The sequence below is a fragment of the Rhipicephalus sanguineus genome, chromosome 5 (genome assembly GCF_013339695.2).
Source record: "Rhipicephalus sanguineus isolate Rsan-2018 chromosome 5, BIME_Rsan_1.4, whole genome shotgun sequence".
Taxonomy (NCBI): Eukaryota; Metazoa; Arthropoda; class Arachnida; order Ixodida; family Ixodidae; genus Rhipicephalus; species Rhipicephalus sanguineus.
Window position 1 is genome coordinate 207,772,132 of NC_051180.1, and position 16,454 is coordinate 207,788,585.

The following is a 16,454-nucleotide window of genomic DNA, read 5'->3' on the forward strand; positions in this document are numbered from 1 at the left end:
CGTTTACACCAGTAAACGCTACACCGAGTTTCGCTTCAACGAATCTTCTAGCGCTCACCGCAGCACACGCGTTAGCGCCGCTCAACCCGTGACGCCACCCGTGCGCAACGCTGCTGCTTCGCATCCCATCAGGGTTCCCTTCGGGGAGATGGTCCAATTTATTTATCTTGTGTGTGTACGTGCGTTTTTATATGCGAAGCATTCCTTAGCGAACTTCTGGGACATTGAGCGTATCTATCTATCTAGCCGCCTACGACTTCGTGCTCTCCTGCTCGTTTCGTTAATCGAATGTACACCAAAATTGGTATGGCATAACATGACTGTATGACGAACATGAATGACGAGTCATAACATGAAATTCATGACATGCATGTCATGAACAACATGGTATACATGCTACAGTCTTGGTGCTCTTACGGGCGTTTTGTTAACTTGACATATACCAAAATTGATACGGCGTCACAAGAGTGTACGGCGAACATAACTGACAGGTCCAAACGTGCAAATCATGACACCCATGTAATGTACAGCATGATATACATGCCACGCTCATGGTGCGCTCGCGGCCGTTTCGCTAGCTTGATGTATACCAACGTTGGTACTGCGTGGCGTTACTGTGTAACGAACATAAATAACATGAGCTAACATGAAAATCATGACACGCATGTCATGTACAGCATGATTACATGCCATGCTCATGGTGCGCTCGCGGCCGTTTCGCTAGCTTGATATACACCAAAATTGGTATCTTGCGACGTGACTGTGTGACGAACATAAATAACACTAGCTAATATGAAAATCATGACACGCATGTCATGTACAGCATGACTTACGTCCAACGATCTTGCTGCGCTGGCGGCCGTTTCGATAGCTTGGTCTACCCCGAAATTGGTATTGCACGACGTTAGTGTGTAACGGACATAAATAACACGTGTTAACGTGAAAATCATGACACACATGTCATGTGCAGCATGACTTACGTGCCACGCTCATGGTGCGCTGGTGGCCGTTTCGCTAGCTTGATGTATACCAACGTTGGTACTGCGTGACGTTACTGTGTAACGAGCATAAATAACACGAGTTAACGTGAAAATCATGACACACATGTCATGTACAGCATGACTTACGTGCCACGCTCATGGTGCGCTGGTGGCCGTTTCGCTAGCTTGATCTATCCCGAAATCGGTATGGCGCGACGTTACTGTGTAACGGACATAAATAACACGAGTTAACGTGAAAATCATGACACACATGTCATGTGCAGCATGACTTACGTGCCACGCTCATGGTGTGCTGGTGGCCGTTTCGCTAGCTTGATCTATCCCGAAATTGGTATTGCGCGACGTGACTGTGTGACGACCATAAATAACACGAGTTAACATGAAAATCACGACACGCATGTCATGTACAGCATGTCTTACGTGCCACGCTCATGGTGCGCTGGTGGCCGTTTCGCTAGCTTGATCTATCCCGAAATTGGTATTGCGCGACTTTACTGTGTAACAAACATAAATAACATGAGTGGCACGCATTTTCCTCAATGACAGACAAGACGATGTATGCAACTCTTTGCTGGCTGCTTCGCATTACATCGATTCCCACAATGCGTGAGATCTGGCGGCTTTTTTTCTCCTCTTTTTTCACCCCTCCCTCTCTCTCTCTCTCTAGACCCTCTTTCTTGCCCCTATTTCCCCCCACCTCGGTGCTGGGTAGCAAACCAGATGCTAATATCTGGTTAACCTCCCGGCCTTCCTTTTTTCATCTCTCTCTCTTTCTCTCCCATGGCTCTGCGGAGCCGGACAACATTTTTCTAGCTCTTTCTCTTCATTGAAATAATAATAAATGGAGTTGCTGTAGAAGGTTTTATCTTCTCGACGTGTCCGCCGGGGTCCGGCATATATATATATATATATATATATATATATATATATATATATATATATATATATATATATATATATATATATATATATATATATATACGGTAGAAAAAGAGGTCGACAAACGTACGAAACACAAGTTTTGCGAAAGTTTCGGCAGGAGGGCCTGCATTCGTCAGTGTGAATGTTTACAGACCAAGGATCAACTCAGGTGCGTCCACATCAAACGGTGCTATAGCCCCCAAACACCAACAGACATTGTACTGCTTTTGTAAGGACAGGTTTCACTTTCGTGTTATACCGATTCCTGTGACAGAGGGATAAACCATGTTTTTAACACGAAAGTGTTTTATGCCGGGGTCCACCACGGCTGCACTGACGCATTTCCGTCACGGATATGACGTTGTAAAATACAAAGACTAACATATGGCAAAGGAAAACTAGAAGAAAAAGTTCCCTCACTGGGAGTCGAACTTACGACCCCTCGATCAGCGCGCAGCGCGAAACGACTCCGCCACGTTCTTTGTCTTACTAACAGCATGCATGCTATTTATATACACCATTTGCCGGTGGCGGTACTCACAAATCAGGGTACATCAGCGTGTTTTCGTTATCACTTGCGAGATGGCGCGAAGGGCTCGAAAGGCGTAGAGTCACTGGAAAATAAGAGTACCGCAAAGGTAGGCTGCACGCGGGCAACATTGGGTGGCGGCGGCCATGTCCCTTCCAGACCGTCCGGCGCGTTGCTAGCGTGTGTTGAGAAGTGACCGATCTTTAGCCTCAGTGCCGTGTTACGCTCGGCAGAACGGCATTATGTGTGTGTATTTCTTCAAGAGGATATTAGCAGTGATTTCGAGTCATCGACAGGTATGGATCGACTGCACGGTTAGCGGTGTGACTAATGAAATGTACGGCGAATGTTGCCATGTGCTCGCGAACTCTCTTCATGGCTTCATCGGTCTCTTTTCGTGTCACGCCCGGGCGTGTTCGCTAGGTCCGGATCTGTAAACATAGTTGCATTAGCGCAGTGAAATCGTGCGAGATGCCATTTACTTCGACATTTGGTGAATCTTGACTGTTTGCGCTAGCTTTGCAGTCGGCGTTCAGGTTCACTGCACTCGAGAACGTTATCGAACATCGAGAACATTCAACATTGCGTCTCGAGTGCAGTGAACCTGAACACCGACTGCAAAGCTAGCGCAAACAGTCAAGATTCACCAAATGTTGAAGTAAATGGCATCTTGCACGATGTCACTGCGCTAATGCAACTATGTTTACAGATCCGGACCTAGCGAACACGCCCGGGCGTGACACGATTGCTGACGCATAGCTTGCCTGCGCACCGTGCTTGCTGTTCAACTGGTTGACATGTGTAATAGAAGTTGTGTGTATACGGTATACGTAGAAGTTGTGCGCGACGTCATGATTCGGAACGCCAGCAGCCGAACGCACGGGCGAATCGGCGTGCGGTAGGTAAGGTGCATGTTATCTTACGATACGTAGAAAATAGGCCATCAAAAATTATTGACATCACTACTTAATTGTTTCATTTCCTATTTCTTGTCTCCTTGATATTCCCAACGTTGCAATCAATTTTGCAAATATTTTGCTGTGTTCTGACAAACAGTTCTTTTTTTGGCGTTGCCAGCGCGTAAACAGCTGGGGTTCTGTTTCTGCACTGCTGCACTTTTTTTTTTCATAATGCACTCTTATTAAAACTTCCTCGGCACGGTGCTTTATGTTCTTTTGATCAGAAATAGCACATCCCGGAATTTTTAATGTGCATGCTACTGCAACACAGTATGTATATAGACCTAGGGCTCGCATAAAATCGACTCCCTCAATGCGTGGGATCTTAACAAGGTGTGGGTTCGAGCTAGTTGGTACCCCATGATCACTACTTCTTGCGCAAAATTTTCTAAGACGACGGACGAAACAGACACGGACGGGCGCAAACTTCCAACTGAATTTATTATTAACATGTGCCCTAAATATATACAAATATGACTATGACAAAACAAAAACACCAATGCCACAGGTGTGCAGTGTGTCAGCGCGCATCAGCTACTCCCTCCCCCAAAATGTAGTGACCCTTCCAAGAAAGCCATTTCCTTATGTGTCAATGACACTGACGTCATGCTCACGCAGTTGCTGCCCTCCCTTGCATTTTGGCTGCCTCCACAATCTCTCGCGTGCGCTGATCCGCGTCATGAAAAACAGCAGTACACTGTTTATACAACGGTTTTGCATCCACACTCGTGGCAATGAATGAAACAGACACGTCCATGTCTGTTTCGTCCGTCGTCTTAAAAAATTTTGCGCAAGAAGTAGTGAGCGTGGGATCTGCCTTGTTTTTTTGTTTTCGCTGTGACCATTTCCCACCATCTATACAATATTTTAAGGGTACGCTCGGTGCAATGCAGCATTAGCAGCATTTTTTGCAAAAAACGTAAAAATACGCTAGATAACATTGATAACATACCAAGTTTATCAACAGAGTTCCACGCTTCTGTTTTGTGCAATGCCAAAGATCATGCCACAATTGTCTTCAAGGTATACCAGTAAACAGTTATTATTTTAATAAATCTCGATTTCGCTCTCGTGCGTGACACGCTTATAACTCGGATAGCATGCGTATTCTGTTCAACAGATCGAGAAAATAAACAGCCGAGCAAATATAAATGTATGTAGTTTTCAATATCGCTGACCATAGCGAACCGAAAAGGTGAAGTATCCTGTCGCATAAGATCTTTTCCAGAAGTTAGTGTAGTTCACTGCAGGAAGGAGTGTTTTTAAAGACGATAGTCTTTCTTGGGTAACTTAAACGCAGAAATTTTGGTCTGTCTTGTTTAGAAAAAGTTTATTTCATCGTAGGACCTTACGAACATTTAGAAACAGTGTCCGTACAACAAGAACATTAACATACACAAATGACGAAACACAATACACACAAAACGTTTTAACAGAAATGTCGAAGTTCACAGGGTGTCCCTAATGCATGCTACTAAGAACTAGCATGCGCACACTTATCACAATATATACAATGTACATGACTATGTATATACACAGTACACATGACTTGCTGAACATGCCAGCAAATATGTACAGCATTATGTACAGCATGTTTTATGGTACATGTAATTTACATAATTTACAGTTTGAGCATGAAATGTGTATATACAAGAACCTGCATGGCTACGGGGATCTGCATACACAGAAATAATAAATAGAAACAGATTTTATGCAATATTATTCACTGTGTGATAACCTGGCTACAAGAACCAGGTCAGATGAAAAGCTAGCCGCACACATCCATTAACTACCGACAGGAAGCGGCACGACCACTGCCGTAGAAATTCCTCTTCCCCAAGGAAGAACAATTCCTCCGACAAAAAGGACAGCAGTTCCGAGTACAAAAGTTCCAAAATTGGAAACAGAGCACGACGACGGTGACCAGCTGCAACAGCCTCGCACCTGTTACGCCACAAACAAAAAGCCCCCGCAGCAATTAGAAGGCGTGCAAAGCGACTACGCGAGCAACGACCAGATGTGACAAAACGATTAACTCCTAGGCCACGGAAACCAGTGTTAACGGCTCTCCAAAATACCCGTGCAATTACACATTGCTGCAGCACATGCTGGTCAGACTCTTGTAGCGGACAGTTCGGACAAGTGGAAGACGGCACCATGCCCCACCTCTCCAGTCTGTCTCGTGTTGGGAGTACTCTCCATCCCAGCCGCCACATGAAGTCGCGGAGATGGCCAGGCAGAAAGGATGCCGTTATCGCGCTCCACGAGACACGGCTGGAACGCGCTAGACGAGCTGGAGGAACCAGAGGGAGCAGCAGCGCCGCCGTTATGTCTACAACACGGTTTTCTAGAATGTTTACATCAGGGCAAACCTGCTGAGCGTGGTGATAAAATGCCACTGCCGTGGAGTAAATGCAGGCATGTTAAGTGCTTGCGGCGCAGAGTTAAGCTGTGCTCCCGGTAACAAATAATGTATCTTAGTTCCTAAGAAATAGCAGGCAAGATCACGCGCGGGGCACTGATCACCGTGTAACAAACGAAGCAAGAATCGCAGAGCAAGCAGCCGGCAGCGAACAGACACAGACGGGAACGCGAATCCACCCCTGTTACGTGGTTGCCCAAGCGCAGCTCGGCAAACCAGCTCAGGTCCACCTGACCAGAAAAACGAGCCAAGAAGGGATTGCAACGACTGAGTTATTCTCAATGGAGGCTGTACGACGTGAGAAATGTACCATGCACGGCCGCAAAATACAGTCTGTGCTAAGTACCTTCTTTCCAACAGTGGTAATTCGTATTCCTGCGCTTCCCGGACTTGTCGTTTACATTCTCGAGAACTGAAACCCACACGGAGGCTGATATGCGTAGTAGCCATAATCAAGCCCCAGAATGCGAATAGAGTCGCTTTTTTTGAAGACCGAAAAAGGGACTTAGGCAGATATCTGGAGAACCAATGAACAAATATCGACATTTCGAAAAATTTAATGCAGCACCTGAAATAGTCCCATACTCAGCAAAAAGCCGTAGGCAACGGGATAAGCTGTCCTCGTTTCTTTAGATACAACGTGATGTCATCAGCGAAAGCTGTCACCTTCACGGTATTACTACCAGGTAGTGGAAGGCCTCGAATATATGGATCATTAAGTAGGGAGCGCAGGAATGGTTCGAGGCTGAGTACAAAAAAATCACAGCATATCCACGGAGTGAATGATGATGAGTGGGCGAAGCTGCGGAGGTTCATCGGTAAACCGTGAATCTTCCGTGAATTCTGCCCAGTACATCATCACCGACGTGAGATCGGGCGCGTTTATACTAAAGGTTCGATGAGTTATGACGACTTGCAGCTCACTTTAATTTTACATGTACGCTGTGAATTTTCATTGTTTAGAAAACCATTGCTTTAGAAAACATCTGGCGTCTTTCGTTAAACAGCTGGCGTATTTTCGTTTTGCTTTCGAAACATCTGGCGTTCTTTCGTTTTTCTTTTACAAAACATCTGGCGTCTATCGTTGGTTTATTTCATCAATCAACGGCGTTTTGAACAAAATTTTTATTGTTTAATCACGCACAGGAGAAATCTCACCAGGCACTACCTTGGAGGTAAAGAATGGATGCTAATGGGAATGAGAGACAGAAGAAGTCGGCTTTTAGCTAACGCTGCGAATTTTTTATTGTTCAACAACGCACAGGAAAAATCTCCCACCGGCACAACCTTGGAGGTCAAAGCGTAAGACTGGTTACGCACTACGACTACGACTACGAGGGACGAACGGGTGCCGCCTTAAGGAGCTTCGCCCCTAAAAGTACTGGGGATAGAGGACAACCTTGACGAACTCCGCGGGTAACAGGAAATGGGGCACTTTCATAACCATCAAGAAACAGCGTGCTGTGTATATCGCTGTATGCGTTTCTGAGAAGCTCAACGAAGTCTCTCGGGAAGCCAAACGCCACCATTACGCTAAATATGTAGCTGTGCTCAAGGCGATCGAATGCCTTTTCTTGATCAAGTGAAACCAAGAGTCCACGTGCTGATCTCGCTAACGTGTACGCAATTATATCACGCGTAACAAAAGGAGAGGCTATGAATTTCTCTTCCAAGAATCGAGCACGCCTGATGATGTCCTATTAAGGAAGGCGTCAGGCTTCTGAAACGGTGAGTGACAACTGCTGCAAAAATTTTGTAATCAACGTTGAGAAGCGTAATTGGTCTCCATTCCTCTGGGCGAACAGACGATGGGTCATGTTTAGGTATCAACACAATTCGACCATCGTGAAAGCTATCAGGGAAATCATAGTTCTTGAAGCAACGGCAAATAACAGTAGTGAAAGTGGTACCAATGTCATCCCAAAAGGTTAAATAAAATTCAACGGGCAACCCGTCCGGCCCAGGAGCCGAACCGCGCTTCATGGAAGACAATGCCTCTTTCACCTCATCAGCTGACGGACTTGCACAAAGTTGTGCAGCTACCTCTGGTGGAACCTGAGGCAGCCCACTAAACATTGTGAATGTCTCGGCGGTACCATGATGCGTTGACATTGTCGTACGAGCCATGTTTTCAAAGGGAGCTATGAAAACTGATCGATCACGCGCGGGTGGCAACGCAGCGGGGAGGGCTCTGGCAGCCTGAGTTCCCAACGGACTCGACTGTCTGAGAAGCGAGCTTCTCGCAAAGCGCAGAACCTCGGGGTGAGCACATGGATTACGTCTGCAACGCCAAGCAGCCGCCGACAACGACGATGCGGCAATAAGGCGTTGGAAACGTCCCCGCAACTCTCGCTGCCATGAGCGCATCAATGGAGTTAGTCGATCCGCCCGAAGAGCAATGCGTAGCTTTGTGGCAGTATCCGCTAGTTCTTCCGACATACGGCGTCTGAGAGCACGCCCTTCGACTGAGCAGTGTAGACGCCACTGTACCTTCAGCGCGTCCCACGACTCTGGACCGGAACCGAACAGGGAGGCGCGCAAGACTCTAGACAAACTGGTGCGCGAACGCGTGTCATGCAGAACACGGATGTCAAGACGCCATGGTCTCACTGAGGAAGAAAAGGGAAAGCAAGCCTCGAGCACCACTGGTCGATGGTCAGAAATATAAACAGGGGATGATGGTAATTGTATCACATCAGATCGCGACACACAAGAAGCTAGCGCACGTGGGACGTAGAAGCGATCTAATCTACTAGACGATGAACCACGCCTCCAAGTCCAGGCATATTGTGGTCCATGTACTAGTCTGTACGCATCTATCAAACAGAAGTGCTGGACCAGGCGACGCAGCTCGCGTGCGTTCCACTCAGATCGACCCCATCCCGGACCCTGCACGTCAGCTCGCGTGTCTAATACACAGTTAAAATTCCCGGCGAGTATGACATGCCGACCGTCAAGAAAATACACGTCCAGGTCACGAAAAAAATCGTTAGACATAACTGCTTGAGCTGGCCCATAGATACACAAAATGCGTAGCCTGGATGACGATAGGACGCAGTCAAAAGCCAGAGCACGACCTATCCCGTCATAGAAAACGTGATGATATCGCAAGAGAGTTCGGTTAAAAAAATCACAGCATATCCACGGAGTGAATGATGATGAGTGGGAGAAGCTGCGGAGGTTCATCGGTAAACCGTGAATCTGCCGTGAATTCTGCCCAGTACATCATCACCGACGTGAGATCGGGCGCGTTTATACTAAAGGTTCGATGAGTTATGACGACTTGCAGCTCACTTTAATTTTACATGTACGCTGTGAATTTTCATTGTTTAGAAAACCATTGCTTTAGAAAACATCTGGCGTCTTTCGTTAAGCAGCTGGCGTCTTTTTGTTTTGCTTTAGAAACATCTGGCGCGTTCTTTCGTTTTGCTTTTACAAAACATCTAGCGTCTTTCGTTGGTTTATTTCATCAATCAACGGCGTTTTGAACAAAATTTTTATTGTTTAATCACGCACAGGGGAAATCTCGCCAGGCACTACCTTGGAGGTAAACAATGGCTGCTAATGGGAATGAGAGACAGAAAAGTCGGCTTTTAGCTAACACTTACACTTCTACTTCTACTAACGTTTCCTACTGGAACATGCCAATGGCTGCTAATGGGGAATGAGAGACAGAAGAATTCGGCTTTTAGTTAACGCGCATGCTGCGAATTTTTTTATTGTTCAACAACGCACAGGAAAAATCTCCCACCGGCACCACCTTGGAGGTCAAAAGCGTAAGACTGGTTACGCACTACGACTACGACTACGAGGGACGCACGGGTGCCGCCTTAAGGAGCTTCGCCCCTAAAATAATGATTCCAACTCCACTAAAGCGAGATGTCGCGAAAGAAAAAGTAACAGTCCAAGTTAAATGTGCGTTTGAATGCATGAACGTGGCCAATGGTAAAAAAAATTGTTTCTTGTAAACACAGAACATCACAATGCTCTGCGCGAGCTACACTGATAACTTCAGCTTGTTTCACAGGATTACGGAACCCTTGCACATTTAAAGAAATAATTTTCAGGGTGTCGGCCATATTGAAATGTTAAAGGGTGACCTTACTGACCTGGTCGTGTTGTTCAATTCGGCACCCCGGGGTCCGGGGGACATGCAGTGCACACGCTACACAACACACTTCGGCCCTCTAGAAGAGGGTCGAGGTTTCTTTGGCTGCTGGGACTCGGAGTAGCTATCCTGGGTGCCGTCCGAGCTGGTGCCAGTCGTGCGCGCACGCTTGACTTCTCGCGGGACAAGCATCTCCACATCACATCCGTCTAGGCTAGGGGAGAGCTCAATGCTACTGTCTACTCCGAGGTTGAAGCTGCTTTCCGATGATTCAGGTAGCGGTAGGGCTGCAGGGTCAACGTTGTCTCCACCAACGACCTTGACCGTTGGCTGCTTGTCGAGGCGCGTCAGTAAAGACTTTCCATGGCGCCTTGCAACTTGTTCAAGGAAGTCGCGAGCCTGACTTTCTGAAGGAACCGATGTGGTTGGCTCACTCGGCTTTAATGCTGCACCTGACGAAACGCCAGCGTCCGTACACTTCGGAACGTCTGAGACTACTGTGCACTCAGCCGCTGAAATTGAGGATGGGGCCGGCGCGTCGGTCCCTGCGTGCTTTTGCTTCTCGGCTTGAGACGCCGGCAAACATGGCTCGTTGTGTTTGGCTGAAATGGGCGCCACGGCAACCGTGGTGTCACCTTTTGCTGCCAGCGAGGCTGGCAAACATGGCGCGTTGGGATTGGCCAAGCTGCACACTTCTCCGTTTACCATAGCTTCAGAAGGTGAATTCCTGGGTATTTCGTCCGCAGCTCCGGTTTCTCGTTCAGCTGTTACCGCAGGCGACACAGTCGGTAGAGGAGGAAAGGTCGCCGCAGCAGCATCCGAATACGAACGCCGCAATGGGCAGACGGTGGTAGGGTGACCATCTCCACAACGTCGGCACGGGCGGTCGCAACCTTCGCTTTCGTGCCCGTGGACACCACAGCGACCACAGAACGGTGCTGTGCACTGTGCACGATAATGTCCACTGGAGCCACACCGACGACAAACACGTTGTAGGCCGCGGTAGTCAAAAGTGACTCGATGACCAGAAACTCTGAGGTAGTTGGGGACGGGATTCGTGGTGCTCATTTCCATCCGAACAAAACGTGTGCCTGTAAGGACTCCGCGTCGTGCGCTCATGAAGCCTGCGTTTACAGATAGCACCTTGCCGTATGGGGACAGAGCCTGGACGAGGACTTCGTTGGGGACGAAGGACGGCAGGAATAGGCAGGCGACGTTAGTTACCTGCGGGCCAACAGGAACGACGGGAATACGCTCGCCACCGATGGTCAGGTAGCCAGCGTCGACGATCAGAGTCATGGAAGCCACGCTCTTGACGGTGACTTGGAAGTTCATGCCTCCCATATGCTGAACACAGTGTACCTCGGAGAGGCCAACTATTGAGGCCGTCGCGTCGACGACGGCCTCCGGACTAGTCCCCGCAGGGACAACAACATCGAAGGTGTTATATCGTGCATAATGATTATGACAGCATTAGCGAAGACATCACTGGTTATTCTATCTTCTTCCTTCTCCCTGAGGCGGCCGTCAAGCGCGTGCCATCTCACAGCGCCGTCGTCGGTAGCGACGCCTTATATAACATATCCCCTTTTGCAAAAAAAAAAAGACACAGTTCTCCTTTACTGTCTAACATAGTCCTTCAACTTCTTCGGAGTCTTCTTCTTACGTGCGCTTCTTCTTACGCACGCATCACATCCTGACAGGTTAGGGGAAACTTGCGTGCTCTCTGCCGCATATGCTCCAGGGTCTGCATTTTCACGGCTATCCACTCCTGATGTGTCATGTTGTGATGCACTAGATGACTGATTAGATGTCGGTGACCAGTTCATGACAGCAGAGGTGCCGGATTTCATTTTGTTGACAGCTCCATGGTGAACAGCGGCTAACTTCGATGCGTTCCACACTCGCCCATCTTCCAACAGATACGAGGCTGGTCCACGTTTTTCAATTATCTTCTTGGGCGCGGAAAATTGTGGAGACAGCTTGCCATGAACTGTGGATAACTTAACCCGTACGTAATCACCAACGACGAAGCTGGGTACCTGGGCTCCACGTTTTTCATCGGTGTAGCTCTTCGACATCCTTTGCTTGTTTCTTACGCGCTCTCGCAACTGCTCAATCGCCCTTGACGGGTCCGCGCTGAAGCATTTGTCAGGCAATCCCACGATGTCGAGTCTTGTGCGAGGTTGACGTCCATGAAGAACAGCGGGTGCCACACCAGTAGTCGCGTGAGGCGTACAGCGATATACTTGCAGGTAATCAAGCATGGCTGTTCTTATATCACGGCGTTCAAACAGGGCTAGTTGAATATATGACTTCGGCACCCTATTAAACCTTTCCACCAAGCCGTTAGCTTGCGGGTAATACACAGAAGAGTTGTAATGCGTTATTCCGCGTTCTGTGAGAAATTCTTCAAAGCCTGCTGAATAAAACTGTGGTCCATGATCGGATACGAGACCACGTGGGTATCCTTCTCGTGCAAAAAGTTCAAGTAAAAACTTCTTTACTGTAGAAGTGGTCGCATCTCGTACGAAAGCCACTTCGGGCCACTTGCTGTGATAGTCAATAACAGTAATGGCAAATCGACAGTCGGCTGAAGCTTGCGTGAAAGGTCCCACGATGTCGATAGCAATCTTTTCCCAGGCTCTGTCGGGAAGAGGAACGGGTTGCATCGGCGCTGCAGAGGTACGTGCAGACTTGTCGCAAGACTGGCAAATCACACACGTGCGCACAAGTTCTTCAATGTGGCTATCCATGCATGGCCACCAATAGGACTCTCTCAGGCGCGCTTTGGTACGACTAATGCCTGGGTGTGACTCGTGGGCCAGATCCATAAGACGCCGTGTCACAGTCGCAGGCACGACAATCTTGTCACCCCGGCACAGTATATCACTGACGACAGAGAGTTCAGCTCTCACGTAAAAGTAAGGCAGCAACTCTTTTGACAATGCTTTCTTGTCAGGCCAAGAAGTAGTCGTGAAGTGCTTAACTTCACAAATAACCTGATCATTGGCACTTGCTTCTTGAAGTTCTTGCATGGTAACTACTGGAGACAAAAGACATATAAATTCTTCTTCGGATGTATCGCGGATTGAACTCTGTACGGGTAACCTGGAGAGCGCGTCGGCCACGACGTTTTCGCTGCCCTTCCTGTATTCAACGGTATAGTTGTAGCAGAGCAACCGTGAGGACCAGCGCGCAATCCTTAATGGTCGGTGACCAGTGCCTCTCGTCGAAAGGAGCGTCACCAAAGCCGCGTGATCTGTTCGTAAGATGAAAGGTCGTCCCCACAAGTAAACGTGCCAGTGTTCGCAAGCCCAGACGCAGGCAAGGGCCTCACGTTCGCCGACTGAGTATTTCCGTTCATGCGGTTGAAGTGTGCGTGAGGCAAATGCGACAGTTTGCAGCGAGGTTCCGTTATCCTGCTGAAGTACAGCACCTAGTCCATATCCGGAGGCATCAGTTGTAACGTACACAGGTAAGTGAGGATCAAAAACATGAAGAACTTCGCAAGATGTAAGCAGAGATTTCAGCCGCTCCAAACTGCTGTTTGCTGCCGCACTCCAAACGAAAGGCGCATTTCCCCGAAGCAAGGCACGCATTGGCTCGACAACATCAGAAAAATGAGGGATGAACTTGGAGTAGAAGCCTGCAAGTCCCAGCAGCGAGCGAAGTTCGTTTATGGTTGTAGGTGATGGTGCCTTGGTTATCGCCTCAATGGATGACATCAACGGAAATAATCCTCTGGCGGTGACAACGTGGCCTAGGAAAGTCAACTCTGCTACGTCAAAAACACATTTGTGGTTGAGCCTGAGGCCAGCATCAGAAAGACGTTTCAAAACAGCGCGCAAATTGCCCAAATGATCCTCTCGGGAGTGCCCATACACGATGATGTCATCAATGTAGAATAGGACACATTTGCACCCTTTCAGGATCATATGCATCATTTTCTGAAACGCTGAGGGCGCCGATGCCAGTCCGAAGCAAACCCTCTTGAAGCGAAATAGTCCGTCATGCGTTATGAACGTGGTAAGGTCACGGCTCTCTGGACTGAGCGGTAACTGGTGGTATGCAGAAGCTAAATCTAGCTTCGAGAAGCGCTGTGCCCCAGCCAAGCTGTTCAGGAGTTCCTCAGTTTGCGGCAAAGGAAAACTGTCGACTACTACAGCTTTGTTTGGCTCCCGTAGGTCAACGCACATGCGAATCGAGCCATCTTTTTTTCTGGCTACGACAATAGGTGAGACCCACTCTGAAGAGTCGACGCGCTCAATGATGCCCTGAGCTTCTAATTTCTGAACTTCGGCCGAGACTTGCTCGCGAATGACGAGTGGTAGGCGTCTCAACTTGCTGGCCACCGGTTGGACAGACGCGCGAACTTTGACCTTGTGAGTAAAACCTTTCACAGTTCCCAGCTCTTTTGCAAATAGGTGCTCAAACTCGGACCGTAATTCCGGAGGTAGCACGGGAGTTTCTTGCGTCATTAGAAGACACCTGAGAGGCGACCCGTGAATCTTCATATCCAGAGCCGCGATGCCATCAAGTCCAAGAATGGTTGTTCCTCCAGGCACAACGTAAAGTAGGACAGAAGTGCATCGGCCATGGAATGAGGCCGTAGCAATGAAACATCCTTGTATAGGAATTGCTGACTTAGAATAATCGAGGAGCTGGACGGACGTAGACGTCAGTGGATACGCTTTGGAAAAGTGGCGTTGGTAAAGTTCTTCGGCCAAGATCGAAACCGATGATCCTGTGTCGATCAAGAATGACACAGAAATTCCTTCAATTTCCAACGCTGCGTAAATTCCCTTTTTACGGCTCCAGATTTGACAGACACTTAGGTGGTCGTCTGGGTCAGCTGTGTCGTTATCTTCGGCGACATGCTGAACATGTTTCTCACACTTTCGTAGCGACTTGCACACCTTTTCAAAATGGCCCATTTTCTCACACTTTCGACACTTATGTGCCTTGGCCTTGCACTGCGAGCTATTTGCAAGGTGGGCCGTAGAACCACAACGGTAGCATTCCTGCTCTTTCTGAGATCTGCGACACTGACTTTGCATGTCATAGCAAGTACACGTGCTACAATGCCTTTCTCTCTCATATGAAATATTAGCATCTTTTACACGATGAACTTGTGATTCATCTTGTGCAAGTTCTCTTGCTTCTCTAGTCGCTTGATCGTGCTGTTTCGCAATGGTAAGAGCCCTAGAAAGCGTGAGAGACTCTTCCAGCAGAAGGCGTTCACGTAAATACCCACTTGTAGTTTTCTCAATGAGCTGGTCGCGTATCATGTCGTCCGCCAAGTCACCGAAATTGCATGCTCCTACGAGACTTCTCAGCGCGGTGACGTAATCAGCCGCAGTCTCACCTGGGGCTTGCGTACGTCGACGGAAACGGTGACGCGCTGCAGTGACGTTCACCGTGCTCTTGAAGTGACCTTCCAGCGTCGCGATGGCGTGGTCGAAGTCATCCGGGCTTGGAGACGACGCCAATGTTCCTCCCGCAGCGCTTGCAGCCATAAGGCATGGGTCGTCCGTTGTCGCCAGTGTCTGGAAAATGCGCTGTCCTTCCAATCCCAAGCAGTTGAGCAGGATCGCCTTCCGACGAATAGCAGGTAAATCGGAGGCGCCCGAAGCAATCATGTAGTTCTTGAATGCCTGAATCCATTGCTCCCATGGGATGTCCGGGTGTCCAGGTGAAGACAGGAACGGAGGTGGCGGTTGTAGCCCCGAAATACTCATCGTGGAGGAAGTCTCAGCTGAGTGTCAAGCCGGTAGCACATGGGTTGGTGAATCTTCGTCGCCAAAATATGTTATATCGTGCATAATGATTATGACAGCATTAGCGAAGACATCACTGGTTATTCTATCTTCTTCCTTCTCCCTGAGGCGGCCGTCAAGCGCGTGCCATCTCACAGCGCCGTCGTCGGTAGCGACGCCTTATATAACAGAAGGCTTGGGCCTTCGAAGGCGTCCACGACGTTGAAGGCGCCATGGCTTGTTGAGGTGGACGTCCCTGACGTGGAACACGCAGGGACGTCAACAGGATCACACTGTCTTCGTCTTCCTCTTTCTTTGTCGGCACTGTTTGTCGGCACGTCTGTCTTTCTGCTTGTCGGCACGTCACCCAATTCAGCCAACCGGCCAAAGTTGAACCACTTGCTTACCGCCCACCCATCTTGAACTGGTACGGCTGTTCATACTTGGGAACGTTGTCGATCAAAAAGTAAATATTACGCATATCTGAGGCGTAACATCATTAGGTAAGTATTAGGTGGTGTGTTCCTTTAATAGAAAATACATAGATACTCAATTTTAAAGACCTTGATGGTATGCGTTTAACGTTGAGACAGTAACGCGTTTATTCAAACATTGCCACAGCTGAAGCGATCAGCGGTCCAAGAAGAGCAAGCGCGAGCGCCAACAACAACCGTCTTCGTCTTCTTCTTTCGCAGGAGTTCTTGTCTGCGCCCTACCATGTTACAAATCACTCCCCCGCGGAAAAGGAGCCATCC

The 16,454-nt window shown here is 48.4% G+C and overlaps 1 protein-coding gene across 1 annotated transcript in view; it reads right to left on the minus strand.

Moving 5' to 3' along the window:
• LOC119395198 (neprilysin-like) overlaps positions 1–15,681 on the minus strand; it is a 56,101-nt gene extending 40,420 nt beyond the window's left edge. The window contains exon 1 of the mRNA XM_049416117.1: positions 15,309–15,681. Within this exon, the coding sequence (XP_049272074.1) occupies positions 15,309–15,681 (373 nt within the window). The remainder of the gene's footprint in view (positions 1–15,308) is intronic.
• Between the last annotated feature and the right edge of the window lie 773 nt (positions 15,682–16,454).